This window comes from Montipora capricornis, chromosome 7 (genome assembly GCF_036669925.1).
Source record: "Montipora capricornis isolate CH-2021 chromosome 7, ASM3666992v2, whole genome shotgun sequence".
In the NCBI taxonomy this organism is placed as follows: domain Eukaryota; kingdom Metazoa; phylum Cnidaria; class Anthozoa; order Scleractinia; family Acroporidae; genus Montipora; species Montipora capricornis.
This window is the reverse complement of record NC_090889.1, coordinates 26,181,452-26,194,551: the sequence shown is the minus strand read 5'-3', so window position 1 is coordinate 26,194,551 and position 13,100 is coordinate 26,181,452. Positions and strand designations below refer to the sequence as shown.

The window sequence follows — 13,100 nt, the reverse complement described above, 5'->3', positions numbered from 1 at the left end:
AACGTAATAAACCCCTCCACTCCTATAAAGAGAACACTTCATAGATTTTACTTTGACTAATGCCAGACGATTTTGCTTGTCAATAGGTGGGTACAGGGGTGAAAGAGGTATACACTGAATGCACAAATGGTAGCCACGAATGTATCCTTTTGTTTATGTGCTATTTAGACTCACTAGCCTTGCTCTCAAGCAACATGTTTTTGTATTTTGTCCATGCAAACAGTGCTAGTGAGTCTAATCCGCTGATCAACTCTAAACTTCAGCATCCCTCCCCCCTTCCGGGCAAAGCCTGGGCATTTGAACTTTTGCAGATTGGATCGTTCAAATTCCCGCCCACTCGGGCCAAAATGGTGTTCAAATGCCCTACCCTATCGTCAGATTTGTTTGTCACACCCTACTAAAGAACAGTCGTTGTCGGTTCCTGTCGTCTTTAATAAAGACCTTTTGAAGACCTTTTTTGTAAGCCAATTGCTCACAAATGCTACATCTCTTCCTTTGAACTCTTCCATCTCATCCAAACACATGTTTTGTAGATGTTAGTGACTTCGGCGCCCCCCAAAAAATTATTTGAAACCTCACACTTCTGGTTCAATTTTCCCCACCCCATGCAGGCAAAGGTCAAATTCCCCACTCCCCGGGCACAGAGGTTGTTGAGGTTTCAATTAGATCGGCACATAATTGCACCAGTCATTTGAAACCCCCGCGCACCCCCCCCCCCCCCACTCGGGCCTTAGCGGGGGATTGCGGGGACTTTCACCTCATATACACTCCATTTTGGTTCCCCCGTAGGCGGGGAATTCGCTCAAAGTCACAGTCTTCGCATCCCTTACTGGGGGAATTAAGCGGGGCAGTCACTCCTTGGTCAGTTGTCTTCATTTTTGCGCCTCATAGTAATTTTGCGTACATTATTGTCGCTTTCTTGACAAACTCGATCGTGGATTCCGGTTAATTTTTTCACATTTTGCAAAGCGTATTAGCCATTACTCTAAATAATGGTCAGTATTTGGCATCACTGCCTTGCAAATATTCTTTATTCGTTATTGTGGAACGTACATCTGGACAGGACTCATTTTCTCCTTTGATTTTATGATGACTGATCGACGATTAGTGAACGTGAATTGTGTTAGGGTTCTGCACCCTTTGATCAGTCGAATCAATTAACTTTTATAGTGAGGCGGATCACATTGTATGCAATAATCAAAATGAATTAGCTGAATCAGTTGAAACAATTTCAATTCCTGCTATTATTTGTGCGATTGACACTACTGTGATAGTTGTCCGTTGTATTTCATTGTCAATAATCCAGAAGTATCAATGAAACTACAACAATAAAGATTTTTTGACATACTCATTGTGCATTGAGGAGCCTTTGCAAGTTATTTGCTGGCCGCTGAAAGATCAATCTGTTTATTTCAAGGCTGCCAACAGTGTGTATTACAAAGGGAGTACCATGTGTTGAACAGTAGGGAGGGGGGGGGGAATGCACCACTCACTTTTTTCCATGGGAACCGGGGACTTCACTCACTTTCACTTGCATAAAAAGTGAATGCCCTGCTTAAGCCCGATTGGGGGGGGGGGGGGGGGGGGCCTAAGGGGGTGCATAATTAGCGCATAATTAGCGCATCAACACAGAATATTTTTTGGCTGCCATTTATGCATTTGGTGTATATACTGAGCAGATCTTCTAGGTGAGAACACTTACCTAAATGGAAACATGCAGTCATTTTCTCTGTACAATTTGTGATTGATAACTTGGTAATGAACTCCACGGCCCGCAGTATCATCAAATTCTCTCTTACTTACACCCCCTCTGTCATTCCAAATTCTTAAATCATTATCAATGACATCACTGTAGCATGCACATTTTATGTTTGAACAGTCTTTGTATTGAGCCATTGCCTGTTCCATTTTGTCAAGATACGATTTCCATGATGCTAAAAAAATAACGCAAACATGAAAATTAATCGACACGTATTTTCAATTGCAAAGGGGACTTTCCTTTCCACACATTCTCCTACTTTTTAGGGTCTGTTTTATTATGCCCAACAGGAGGTTTTTAAACTCCTTCACTTTACAGTAGTGTCTGATTACCAGGCCTTTAAATGAAAGTAATATAATTATAATACTGTCGGTGACGGTGTTTGGACCCACACTCCCGCACTCTTTCTTGTATCTTTGGAGGAGGAATTCTTATTGATGGCTCCCAGGCTGCATCAGGAATGAGGAAATAAATAAAAGAAATTGAATGAAAATATTCCTTGTACTCCATGAGGAGGCCACGACATCAGGCAGCAAAATGCTCACTGCGACTAACCTTTATTGAGGTACTTTCCTTTGCCATGACTTTCTTCATTTTCTAAACACGACCCTCCTTTTAAGCAATCTCCTTGTAACTCGGACCCAAGGGAAAAATGAAAGCAATACAGAAATAGCAAAATAGAGAAAACTAGGAGATAAACTACGTTCATGTTGTGAAAATAAGGAAAAATTATATGAATCCTATTATAAATGTTGCAGTAACCGCTGATTAAGAAGTCCCAAATGTAGACTCATGTTTACGTTGACCAATCAAAATCTAATGCGAGCTCCGAAACCATTTTGTCACCACTCATTGTTGATTTTCTGCTTGGTTGGATGTTTTGAAAAACCACCGGGCATTGGTTGGAGAATTCACGTAGGTATTTATCTCTTGCTTACTTCACATTATTTAGGGAAAAAAAGAAAAAACAATGGCTCTGTATATTGCAGATATATTTTTGAAATATGGTGTTGAAGAAAGTGAAAGCCGTTTGATTGATGCGCGCGTGCGCCCCTCAAACTGTTATATTGAATTTTTTTTTTGTGGTTTTCCGCGTGACTTACGAATGGTTTCAGGGAGGGGGAAACTTTCACGTCAATTCTCTAACCTTTTTTTTCCGGCACAAGCAGAGTAACTACCAAACGACTTTCTTGTTATTTTCTTCCTGTCGATAGCTGACAAAATGGAGGATTCAAGACCGAAAAGATTCACAAGAAGTTTCTGTGGGAAGACAGCAAGCGTGTTGTCAATGCTGTTGATGACCTCATCTTTCTTCCTTGTCGAAATTATCGTCGGTTACGCGACCAATTCGATGGCCCTTGTTGCTGATTCCTTTCACATGTTATCCGACGTCATGTCCTTGATAATAGGATATTTTGCACTAAGGTATTCCAAGCGCAGCCAGCGAACAGAGAGGAACACTTTTGGTTGGCAAAGAGCAGAGGTGTTAGGCGCTTTGGTCAACGCTGTATTTCTAATTGCCCTTTGTTTTTCTATTCTGGTGGAATCGTTGAAGCGAATTGTTGATCCAGAGGAAATCAAAGATGCAAATTTGGTGCTTATTGTTGGTGCAGTTGGTTTGGTCGTAAATATAATCGGATTGATGTTATTTCAACGTCATGGACACGGGCATAGCCACGGAGGAGCCGGTCACGGACATAGTCACGACAAAAAGAAGAGGAAGCCTAAACAGAATGAGTTAATACAAGAGCAAAATGGAGTTGGTCGGAAGTCAAGTCATTCTGAATCTGAAGAGGATAGAGAGTTAATCAAGGACACTCCAAACGCTGCAGTAGCAGAGGGTATCATGTCTAATTTCCTTTTTCCCTGTTTTCTTATTTTTCACTAATTATTTTGCATTGCTTTGAAAATAATATAAGGCACTCTTATATTCTCCTACCTACTTATCTGAGTGTTTTTTCTTCAGGCTATACACCTCATTCCAAAATGGCCACCATTTTAGTATTCTTTCATTTGATTGCAAATTGGCCTATGTGGCCTCGTTCAAGTTTAAATTTTCTTTCGAATTTTATGTTTGAAAGCGAGGCCAAAAGGGCCAGTTTGCAAGGAAACATGGCAGCCATTTTGGAATAAGGTGTACTTGTATGTTGATATGGATTTTTTGTTGACTTTATGGTGTGGAATTTATTAGACCATACAACCCTATTTACTCCATCTGGTAAAAAAAAACTGTTTGTTCATATATGATAGTCAGAGAAGTTTCTTTTGTCTTTATGTTGACAAGAGGCTAGAGATAGCATAATAGAAAAATAGAAGAAAAGTCACTTCAACATTTTTCGTTTTCTTATATGGTGCCAACCCCTGGAACAAAAGAGCCCTTTTGCTGAAACCTAAATAACAAAAGACAATTGCAAAGATATCTTCACTCCTTCCTGTTTCTTGCTCTGTGCGCTGCTATTGAGGTTAAAACTGTACATAATGATATACCCAGGAAATACTTCACCCATTGAAGATAAAAACTGATAAGAGGTGCATTATCTGATTCTCAACTGAATTAAATCTCTGTATGTTTTCACATTCTACTTGTAGTATTTCTTTCTGGTAAAAATGGGAAAGTTGAAAGTGTTGTGCAAGAATCCAACCAATCACAACTCAAAGTGAAGTCAAGTGCTCAGCTCAACATGAGAGGAGTTTACCTGCACATACTGGGTGATGCGCTTGGTTCAGTTATTGTTATCATCAGTGCTTTAATAATCAAGTATGCTTCTGGCAAGTGGACTTTATATGTGGACCCTGGCATGAGTATACTTATGGTTTCGCTAATTTTGAAGACTTCCATTCCACTTATGCGAGAATCGTCACTCATCTTGCTTCAAACTGTTCCCACCCACATTAAGATCAAGGAGGTACAGGATCGCTTGCTTGATCATGTGGATGGTGTACTGAGTGTGCACGAGTTTCATGTCTGGCAATTGGCAGGGAATAAGATTATTGGTAAGTCCTATGACACTTAATTTTGTTAGGAGTACTTAACAATAATATTGTAAGAGGGTGCACTGGATATGAAGTGATACATGTAGATAATGCGCCAAGTTGGTTATAATCAATTTATATCCAGCAAGCCCAAGTAGAATAATAATGTTTTATTAAAAACTCCAGGATCAACAACTCTTCCGTGTCGACTAGAGCATCGATTTCTGCCTTGGTCAATTCTGGTCCAAAATGGCTTTTGTTGGCCATTTTTTTCTGAGAGCTGCAAAAATGTTTTCAGCTCGCTTTATGACTGATGCATTCCTTGACCATATAAGGTACGAAGGTATATGAACTGATAGCCTGTGTCTGGCAAACCAAAATGGAAATCTGATATCCGTACATTGTAGTTCAGTTTTTAATAAAATGTAGTTAGCATCCAGGGCTCTGATTTTCCCCTACATTTTTTGCAATAGTAACCCTAACTACATTATAGCATGAATAATTTCGTCTTACGAAAGTTTCTTTAAAAATGCTTCAGTGGAAGCCTACCCTTTTGAATATATCTAAATGAAAGCAAGGTTAATTAAGATATTGTAGAATTATGTCATGTTAGGCAGTTTAAAGTCTATAAGTTTCACTCTCACAGGGTTGTCAACCCCCAAAGTCTTCAAATATTGAGAATTGATAGGGATGGGATGATAGATGACATCACAATGCTTGTTACATCATTTATGGTGATGTCACATTACGTCTTTTCCACAAAAAAATACTCGTTGACTCTGTTCGACATATGATATTTAAATCAGGAAACTTAACAAAATTTTCAGCTACATTTGTCTTAACATGTTGGAAACCAAAAGTTAAAAGTCCTAAAAACTCCTTCCGAAGCAAAGTAAAATCAATCGACATCTTCAGTCTCCGCAATGTTACACAAGTACACAAAACCTCAAAACCTACAATTGGGCAAAAAGACAAAGAAAGTATGAAGATGTCAATGTCATTGCAACATTTGGTTTGATTGGTTTATTTCAGACGAAACACATAATTGCTTAAATTACAATACATGAATAGCAATGAATGGTTTACCAGAGTTTATGAAACATTTGAATTCGGTTCTTATGGATCTTAAAATACCGGTAATTCAAACAACACAAAGTATTTGAAATTTATTGCTGTGAAAGTTGAGATTGGAGGTTTCAGACCGTAATCTTGAGACTGGGAGATATGGTCCAAAATATGGAGTTTCCTGGATTGTTCAGCAGAGTTGACAGCCCTGCTCACAGGAGGGAAAGGGTAAAGGTATGAGATTGATATATTCAAACTCTTTTTATTTATTGTCTTGTTAGCTTCTGCCCACATAAGGTGCAGATCTCCTGATGAATACATGTGCATTGCTAACAAAATAAAGAGATTCTTCCACAATGAAGGTATCCATTCGACTACTATTCAACCAGAATTTGCTTGTGGGGTTGAGAGAAAAGACAGTGAATGTGCTTTGGAGTGTGGCCCAGATGAGAACTGTTCTGCCCAAAAATGCTGTTCTGTTGATAATGACACGGGAGTACGGAAGCGTTCTACGATTACAGATGGCGATGGTTCAGTGGTAACTCATGTATCAGTGGTTTAATGAGTGAATAACTTCTTTTCTGCATAACAATCATCCCAAGGGACTCTTTTATCAGATTTTCAATCACAATTAAATTGGGCATGGTAGCCTCATGGTTAGTGCACTCTACTCCGGATCAAGTGGTCCGGGTTCGGGTCCTGTGGCCCATTTCTTGAGAGTCCCGAAAACTTTTCAGGTCCGAAAAGCCATTTTTGAAACTGCCAACCGCTTGTTTTGGAAAGCCAGTCCTTTAACATGTTTTCAAGGTAACAAAAAGAAAAATGACTGTGAAGTTTGACGACTTAAATCCTCTCCGTTCTTGAGATACAAAAGGAATTGTGACACCCGAAAATGGCCTGTAAAGTTTCGGGACTTTCGAGAAACGGGCCCCTGGCCAGGGACATTGTGTTGCGTTCTTGGACAAGACACTTTACTCTCAGGGTGCCTCTCTTCACCCAGGTGTATAAATGGGTACCTGCGAATCTAATGCTGGGGTTAACCCTGCGGTGGACTCGCATCCCATCCAGGGGGTAATAGAAATACTCCTGGTCGCTTCATGCTACAAAAACTGGAGATAAGTGTCGGCCTGATGGGTCTTCTAGGCTCGTAGCAGACTTTACCTTTACCTTATCCCATGACCTTTTAAATCCTTTTGGCTTTTCAGTGCGTAGAGTATGGAAGGGCAATAATAAATTATTATTTTCTCTTGAACCAAGTTTATAGAACAGTAACTGGGCTTTAAAATATTAGATTTACAGTAATAGCCCAGTTATCATGAGTTTGGTGCCGCTCTAGTGTAGAGCGTTAAAACTGGAGATGATGGTCATAGGTTCTTCTTTGTAGAGAACAAAGGTAAGTTGCTAATAAATTTATTCTCAAAAAAAATATTAATAAGAATGCAGTCATAGTAAATTAAACAGGAAACAATTTCTGTGTTTGTCTTATTGTTGGTTTTCACTCACATGATCAACGGCCATGTTTTTCAACGAAAACAAAAGAAAACGTTTGCATAATAATATAGTTCATTTCCCAGAGGATTGCGGCGGGACACAAACATGGCCACCTTTTCTTTGTTTAGGGGCACAAACATGGCGGCTGTGATGTCATGTGAAAACCGAGAATATGTTAAAGCACATTGCAAAATTCCATGTGGTTTTTCTCAAGACAACTTTTCACCAAAGTTTTGATGATTTTTCACTGAGTCAGTTTTTTCTACATGTTTGAGAAAGCTTTGATTTTATTCCCTTCTCTGCAAGTTTCTAACCTTCAGTTCTCTGCCTCTCTTACTTTTAGGGATACACATCTAAATTGTCCAATGGGGGCTAGGGTGTTTGAAACAGTATAAGGCCCATCTGCACTTGTGCACTTCAGAAATTCTCCATTTAATTTTGTCGAATAAGGAAAAAATTTTCAGATTATTCTCACCGTTTAACAAAAGAAAGCTCCAAAACCCTGAAGACCACTGATCACATTTTCTTAAGTTTTCTTTGCTTCACTGTTAGTGCTTTCAAAAGTGTTAATTTTCACCTGCCCATGTTAAGACGTGATCACTTTCAGCTCTGCACTTTTGAAACAAAGACCTTGGAACAGTTGTTGATCACACTTATGTTCTTGTAAAGCAAGTTTGATTGGGCAATTATTGAGGAAAGTTATTAAAATTTTAATTTTCTTGGATAAATTCAAATTTTTAGTGCCATTAGAAGTACAATCAATGAATAATTTGAATGAATGCTCTATTTTTTGCATGTGCAAACTTCAGGATGTAGAGGATGATTTAAAATTCTTTTGCTGTTTTTTCATTGTTGTCAATAAATAAATAAATTATTACATCTTTTAGTGATGTTGATCATAGCGAGGCATCTCCAAGCCCAAGGCTTAAAACCTATATTTCATGTTGTTTGTGTTTATTTTACTACCATTTGCGTCCATCCTTGAAGTGTGACGAATTTTGCGCGTAGTTTTACTTTTCAAACGTTAACGGTTTAGTCTCATACCTGTCACGTTTTACCAATGAAACGTTAGCAGTCAGGTCACGAAATTGGTAACGTTTTTGGCGCCAAAAGGTCATGTTTTGATCACGTCCTGTGCATGTTTACCAGTTTTGCCCGCTCACTTAAATATATATATATATATACGTTTTGCAAATTAAGCTTACTAGAATGGAGGCGAGAAAAGTGAACCAATTTGGCAGAAGTTACAGACCTGGAGTGGCATTGGCTCAAGATCTTAAATTCTTGATCATTGATAGCATTATCAGAGACGGAGGCGACAGAATTACGGGTTATATTCCACGGAGTGTTACACAATTTGCAAGGGAGTTGCGTGTTTCTGTAAACACGGTAAAATCGGTGTGGTTTAGATATTGCGAAGAAATGATAACAACGCCGAAACCTAGAGGAGGCTGGACATTCGAAAAACTAAAGGAAGATGACCGCGAACTCATTGAAGTTTTGAAGCTCCACTCTCCATCCATGTCCCTTTCTGAAATAATGGAGGAGTTAGAACAACTTGGAGGACAAGAAATTTCAATGTCGGCCGTTTCACGAGCCATAAAAAGCAGGCTACCTTCCGGTGACCAGTATTCACGAAAAAAACTTACAAAAGTGGCAATGGAGCGATTCACCCCAGATAGCTTATTTTATACTCAGCTGTTTATCAATTACGTATCTTCAAAAGATCCAAGGAACCTGAAATTTTTCGACGAAGCGGGATTAAAGATTCCTGACGTGGGAACTCGCACGTATGGACACAGCCCGAAAGGATCACGATGTGTAGAAGTGGGGAGGAAACTCGAATCTCCGAATACAACTTTAAATATGCTGGTTTCTCTGAATGGCCCAGAGTATTATAGTACCGTAAGCGGGGCTACAAGCACAGCCCGTTTTCTTTCATTTTTTCAAGAGGCAGGTGAAAGTGTAAACATTGAGACGGGTAGACCGTGTCTCGAAGTCGGTGACATTGTTATTATGGATAATTTATCTTCTCATCATTTTGAAGGAGGTGAGATTTTGGAAGAATGGTTTGGTACCATGGGAATTGAGTTGTTATATACGCCTTCATATTCTCCAGATCTTAACCCAATAGAGCTTTGTTTTAATAAAATTAAATGTGAATTGAATGGTAACTTGAAGGAACTTGTTCATTCCAATATTAATTTAGCAATAGCAGAAGCAGTTGAGACTATCAGAGCACGGGATATGGCTGGATTTTACGAAGCTACAGATTACCTGTTTGTATGAGGACTGTATAATATAACGTATGTCGGTAGTGTGCAATTTTTTTCACCGAAATGCCGTTGAACCTTTCAATGTAAATGAAGTTATTCAAGTTCACATTTCCCAGAAAAGTTTGTAGTAGACCGGTATTAGTGGTGCCCGATGGACATATCATGGCAAACGGAGAGGCCATAGATATATATATATTGCCAGTGTATGTGCCACTGAGTTCATTGTTATTTTAAATTGCACGCGTCCTTCAAATACAAATGAACACATATTTAACTTGAATTTCAGCGCAGAGGGTACAAAAATTACCGCGAAACCCCATGCCTTGGTTATCAGTGTCAGGAAATGTAGTTTTTCTATACCAAAAGTTGTGTTGACAATAAAAATAAGCGTATATATTTTGCCAGATCTGAGTACTTTTTGTACCGCCCAGGTTATAACATCGCAGACACTGTCGTAGGTTAAAAGAGATGATTTGATTGTCATTAGGATATCAAGAAACGTAGTTTTTCTGAAAAGAAAATATTTATTTTTTTCAAAAGGTATAAAACATAGCTTTCACTTTCTGTCTTTTTCAACGGCTCGTGTGTACAAAGTTCTCTTTCTTGACACAAAAAACTCAACGCGGAACCTGTCAACAACAACTCGACTGATTAATTTAATTTTACATGAAAGATGTACAATATGAAAATATTAAAACACCAACGAAAGTCTTCAGTTCCCGCTATGACGAGTTCCTGATAAGTTTAACAATAGAGATGCAGCTTCATATTCACAAGCATCACTCGACTCCTGTTTAGTACTAATTGACCGGTTGAATTCTACAGTTTTCGTACTGTTTGTACTTGTAGTACAGGTCGCAGTACATGTGTTACACGGATCGGGAGGATATTGCATTGAATACTTGCTTGTGAGTGACTGACCCATTGCACCAACTGCTACAGGGAAATGGACGCCCGAAGGAAAAACTGCTGGGTGTGGAGGTGGCAAGAAGTCATAAGAGTAACTTGTGTTTACGCTATTTTCGCTTGTAGACTGTTCCCGCAGGCTTTCCCGGATCACCATTGCTAACTGCTCGGCCTCTTCCCCCTTATTTCTTGGAGCAGTATACAAAATTTGTGAAGAAATTGCCCCATCACTAGAACTGTTACATGCATGTTTACTACTGGGGAATTCTACACCATACCGCTCAAGGGACGGTTTTGCTGGATTTTCACGCTTGCGGCTGCCGCCCTGCTTTGACCTAGAAAATGCAAGACTGCCAGAATTATGCACCAGTCATTGTTAAGCCCCAGGGAGGGGGGGCCGGGCATACCCCAGGGGATTTGACATTTTACCACTTTTTCATGTCAAATTCCCTACCCAGGGAGCAACAGGTGGTGTCAAATATCCCTTCCCTGGGGGGAAATTGCAATAACTGAAGATAACAAATAGACAAATTCGCCACCAACATTATGTTATTTCAGTGACCACCTCTACATAAGATCCTCCGCAATGCAGTGATTGCACTTCCAGTCAACATCATCAGCGCATACAGAGTCTGTGAATCCAACGCAAAACTGGTGATGCCATGCTTGGCATTTGTCACACCCAATCCAGTGGACCACTTTTACGTTCAAGGGTGGTTCCTCTTGCAAACATGTCATACAAGTGCTGTCTTCTTCTCCCTGAAAATGGGAAGCAACTGTTACGTAATTGATTCCCCTTCAACTATTTAGAAATAAAATATGTCTTACATTTTGACGTCTGTCTTTCTGTTTTTGCCCTTTATTCTTTTTCCGGGTTTCTGCTGCCTTTTTAGCCCCTTTCTTCCTATTGTCCTGAACCTCCTTCAAGTGCTGAAACCACATTTTCACCTGTGTAAAATAAAATTACTGATACTGATTCCAAAAATGGTAACAATATTTCCAGGTGATTTGATCAATATCATTCCCATCAGACCTACATTAAAATCATAAGTTATCTGGTCATTTACAATACTGTACTTGCTACAGAAACATTATTAACACAGTATTATTTTGTAACTTGCAGAGTACACACCTTGTCAGGGGGTAGAAGGGTCTTTAAGGAGGCTTGGTCGATTTTGTCCTCATCACCTTCACTGAAAATCTTCTTCAACACCTCAGTAGGGGGTGGAACGGACTGAAGCTGCTCAATCTCTCCTTTAAGAAATTTCTCAATCTGGAGACTTGGCAGGAGGTAGTGCCCAGCACATGCAGTTCCAACACAATCCTTGCAATTTGGACTGCCATATGGCCTTAAAATGAAATAAATTGTTTTCTTTTAGAGAAGAAATTCCAACGGAAAAATAAAAATAAACAGAAAACATGTACTAATCAACACTAATAATTATTGCATTTTTGCCAGAACATACCTTTCAATGTCTGGAACTGGCATGGGCAGAAAACTGACTGGAGGTCCCCCAGGGTACCACACAGGAAGTGCATCTGGAGGACCTCTTTGACATTCTGGGTGGATGCAATCCTTTTCGTAACAGCACACCAAGTGGAACACATATTTTGCAGGTAGTCCCTTGACCATGTGTTTGTTTCTAAGATTCCAAATTTCGTTGATGGTACGATATTCATCTGGATGAGTCTTTTTAAGACCCTCCTTCTCTTTTGTACTTCCCTTAATATAAATCTTGAACAAATCTCTTAGCTTTTGATTTTCATCCCCGTCACTCTGCGGACCCTTAAATAAGTGGATCTGTGTGTCCCCGCATGGGCAGCCATCTACCCTGCTGATATAAACATCAATCGCATCATTTAGGTTCTTACACAGTTTCTCATTGTCAACTTTGCCATTTTCCATACATGAACCATTCAGTGTAGAAGGTATATATAAATTTGTGTGACCTTGCGCTAGACAGCCGTTCTGCAGTTCAACACGGTTTCTATTGCTAGATCCTGCATCACGAGTTGTTACCAGCTGAACTATGGTTTCCTTCTGCATATGACGCTTTGTCCAGAAAAACTGGACCTCAACATGGCCTGGTCCCTCATCATTCCCACCATCAACTCGAATACATTCCATTTTCTTCCTTTCATCTGTGCTCTGATTTATGAATATGGACTCAAATGCTTCGGTCTGTTCAAGAAATTCGACATCTGATGCATGTTGGGCAGGATTCTTGCAGTGAACTGGTATTGCTTTTACAATCCCTGCACATTGTTCTGTTGTGGTCTTGGTTTCTGTGAAATTGTAACTTGTTGTTTGTAGAACAGCAGGATATTTTGTTACAAAATCTGTTTTGGTGGCAAGTGGAACATTTCCCTGGACACACAGTGTTGCATGCTTATTGTGTGTGCCATGGGTGTCCAAGCGGAAACCTGCCTGGTCATCTCTATTCAAAATTATCTTATCCGTTCCATCAGCATATTGGATGTAATCCAGCCCACGGTATAGTGCTGAGGACCAGTGCTGGTCAGGATTATATCTGATAGTAAAGCCTTTACGTGTACGTCTGCAGGTGACCCGTGCCACTCCCTTGTAATTTTGGGACGATTTCCTTCGTTTGTTTCGTGCCACACAAAGT

General features: G+C 39.7%; 3 protein-coding genes across 4 annotated transcripts in view; 2 read left to right on the top strand and 1 right to left on the bottom strand.

Annotated features, from left to right (window-relative positions):
- LOC138056647 (protein O-glucosyltransferase 1-like) overlaps positions 1-2,505 on the bottom strand; it is a 10,785-nt gene extending 8,280 nt beyond the window's left edge. Inside the window, exons 1-2 of the mRNA XM_068902489.1 lie at positions 2,315-2,505; positions 1,703-1,934 (exon numbers count right to left, since the gene is read on the bottom strand). Coding sequence (XP_068758590.1) covers positions 1,703-1,934; positions 2,315-2,468 — 386 coding nt within the window. The 5' untranslated portion in view covers positions 2,469-2,505. The remainder of the gene's footprint in view (positions 1-1,702; positions 1,935-2,314) is intronic.
- A 48-nt stretch (positions 2,506-2,553) lies between these two features.
- On the top strand, positions 2,554-6,492 carry LOC138056646 (proton-coupled zinc antiporter SLC30A1-like). 2 transcript variants are annotated; one of them, XM_068902488.1, is made up of 4 exons: positions 2,554-2,674; positions 2,974-3,600; positions 4,349-4,753; positions 6,079-6,492. In XM_068902488.1, the coding sequence occupies exons 2-4, from the start codon at positions 2,982-2,984 to the stop codon at positions 6,357-6,359; spliced, it is 1,305 nt and encodes a 434-aa protein (XP_068758589.1). In that variant the 5' UTR covers positions 2,554-2,674; positions 2,974-2,981; the 3' UTR covers positions 6,360-6,492. The 2 variants fall into 2 exon arrangements, with proteins under 2 accessions (XP_068758589.1, XP_068758588.1); XM_068902487.1 differs by having other exon boundaries at positions 2,564-2,678.
- A 2,005-nt stretch (positions 6,493-8,497) lies between these two features.
- On the top strand, positions 8,498-9,577 carry LOC138055814 (uncharacterized). The gene has a single exon (XM_068901685.1). It carries the CDS (start codon positions 8,498-8,500, stop codon positions 9,575-9,577), a length of 1,080 nt encoding a protein of 359 aa, XP_068757786.1.
- Positions 9,578-13,100: the final 3,523 nt, after the last annotated feature.